This window comes from Charadrius vociferus, unplaced genomic scaffold, assembly GCF_000708025.1.
Source record: "Charadrius vociferus isolate BGI_N301 unplaced genomic scaffold, ASM70802v2 scaffold722, whole genome shotgun sequence".
Lineage (NCBI taxonomy): Eukaryota > Metazoa > Chordata > Aves > Charadriiformes > Charadriidae > Charadrius > Charadrius vociferus.
The window spans coordinates 284,184-285,905 of NW_009647220.1; the positions used below are offsets into that span (position 1 = coordinate 284,184).

General features: G+C 56.2%; 1 protein-coding gene across 1 annotated transcript in view; it reads right to left on the reverse strand.

The window, feature by feature from the left end:
- Window positions 1–1,259, reverse strand: part of MTURN (maturin, neural progenitor differentiation regulator homolog (Xenopus)) — a 14,324-nt gene extending 13,065 nt beyond the window's left edge. Inside the window, exons 1-2 of the mRNA XM_009879604.1 lie at window positions 1,183–1,259; window positions 195–354 (exon numbers count right to left, since the gene is read on the reverse strand). Coding sequence (XP_009877906.1) covers window positions 195–354; window positions 1,183–1,259 — 237 coding nt within the window. The remainder of the gene's footprint in view (window positions 1–194; window positions 355–1,182) is intronic.
- Window positions 1,260–1,722: the final 463 nt, after the last annotated feature.

Genomic DNA, 1,722 nt, shown 5'->3' on the forward strand with positions numbered 1-1,722 from the left:
GCCCCGCCCCCCTCCACCGGGGTTTGGGGGGGGCGGGAAAGGGGCGTCGGAGCTCTCGGCCGCGGGTGGGAATTTGCCGCGCGACAATTGACTTGAGGTCGCCTGGCAGGTTGGGGGAGGCGGTACGGCCGTGGCGTCGCGTCCCTTCACCCCTTCGCGCTCTCCCAGAACCCGTCCCGAATTCCGCCTCGTACCCAGGAGGGAGAGAGCCCGCCCAGTGCTACCATGGTTCTGCCAAAGGAACCCGCCGAGTTTCGCGGAAGCCGCCCAAAATGCGGGACCGTTGGGGCTTGCGTACACGCAGCTGGATTCTCCCCGTGACGTTGGAAAGCTTTACGGCTTGTATCGACAACGCTGGGGACCGATGGGTTTGCAGTTAGGCTGATTTTACCTCTTCCCAGCGCATCCCAAGTGATTATCCAGTATGTCTGGCAAGGCACAGGAGATATGGGAGCCCATCTGCATTTATAAAGGGCCTTCGATTTGCATTGGTGTCTGCTGCTCCATGAGGGAAAACAAATCCCCACAGATCTGGGTGGGTTTTCAGCTGGAAGCCCGGGATCTCATGGAGTGACCAGGCAGCACAGAGCCCGTACGTGGCAGCAGGTAGAAGAGTTCATCATAGAATCATTTTCGTTGGAAGACATCTTTAAGATCATCAAGAGCAACCATTAACCTAACACTGCCAAGTACACCACTAAACCATGTCCCTAGCACCACATCTGCAGGTCTTTGAAATCCCTCCAGGGATGGCGCCTCACCCTGGGCAGCCTGTTCCAATGCTTCACAACCCTTTTGGTCAAGAATTTTTTCCTATTAGCCAGCCTAAACCTGCCCTGGTGCAACTTGAGGCCATTTTCTCTTTTCCTATCACTTGTTACTTTGGAGAAGAGACCAACCCCCCACCTCCCTATAACCTCCTTTCAGGTAGTTGCAGAGAGCGGTAAGGTCTCCCCTCAGCCTCCTGTTCTCCAGGCTAAACAACCCCACTTCCCTCAGCCACTCCTCATAAGTCTCATGCTCCAGACCCCTCACCAGCTTCATTGCTGTTCTCCTGACATGCATCTCAATGTCTTTCTTGTAGTGAGGGGCCCAAAACTGAACACAGCATTCGAGGTGCGGCCTCACCAGTGCATGGCCAAAGGCAACACTGGCTTCCAAATAATGCCCAGTGGCTCTTACTTGTCTCCGGAGTGGCATTTAACTGCATTTCCACTGTGGGTACCAGCCACCCAGCCCACGAGGTCTGTGTTACCCATCGTTCACTCCCACCATATATATTAGTCAGTGCATAAATCATACAACCACTGGTGAAGTAAGCGATGAGGTCATGAGCTGCGGAGGGGATGAGGCCAAGCCGGGCAGCGCCTGCCTGGCCTGGGGCACACTCCGAGCGCCCACGCTGCTGTGCTCGGCCCCGCCACCTTCGGCTCCTCTGCCCCCCAGCTTCGCCCAGCCTGGAGGCAGCTGAGCTCGAGACTAACGTGTCGTTCACGAAGAAGAACCCCCACTGGCGTGGCCGCCGAGCACTGAGGCGTCAGGAAATGCCAGCGACGGGAGGTGCTCCTGACACCATAACTCAGGCCCTTTGCATGTCTGGGATGTGATCGCCTGCTTTTTCCACCAAAGGATGTTTCATTTATTCCGTGCAGATATTGCGGATATTGACCTCGTTTCCCAGGGTTGCGATTAGAGTGGCAAGCGCTGAGCAGCCCTCACTGG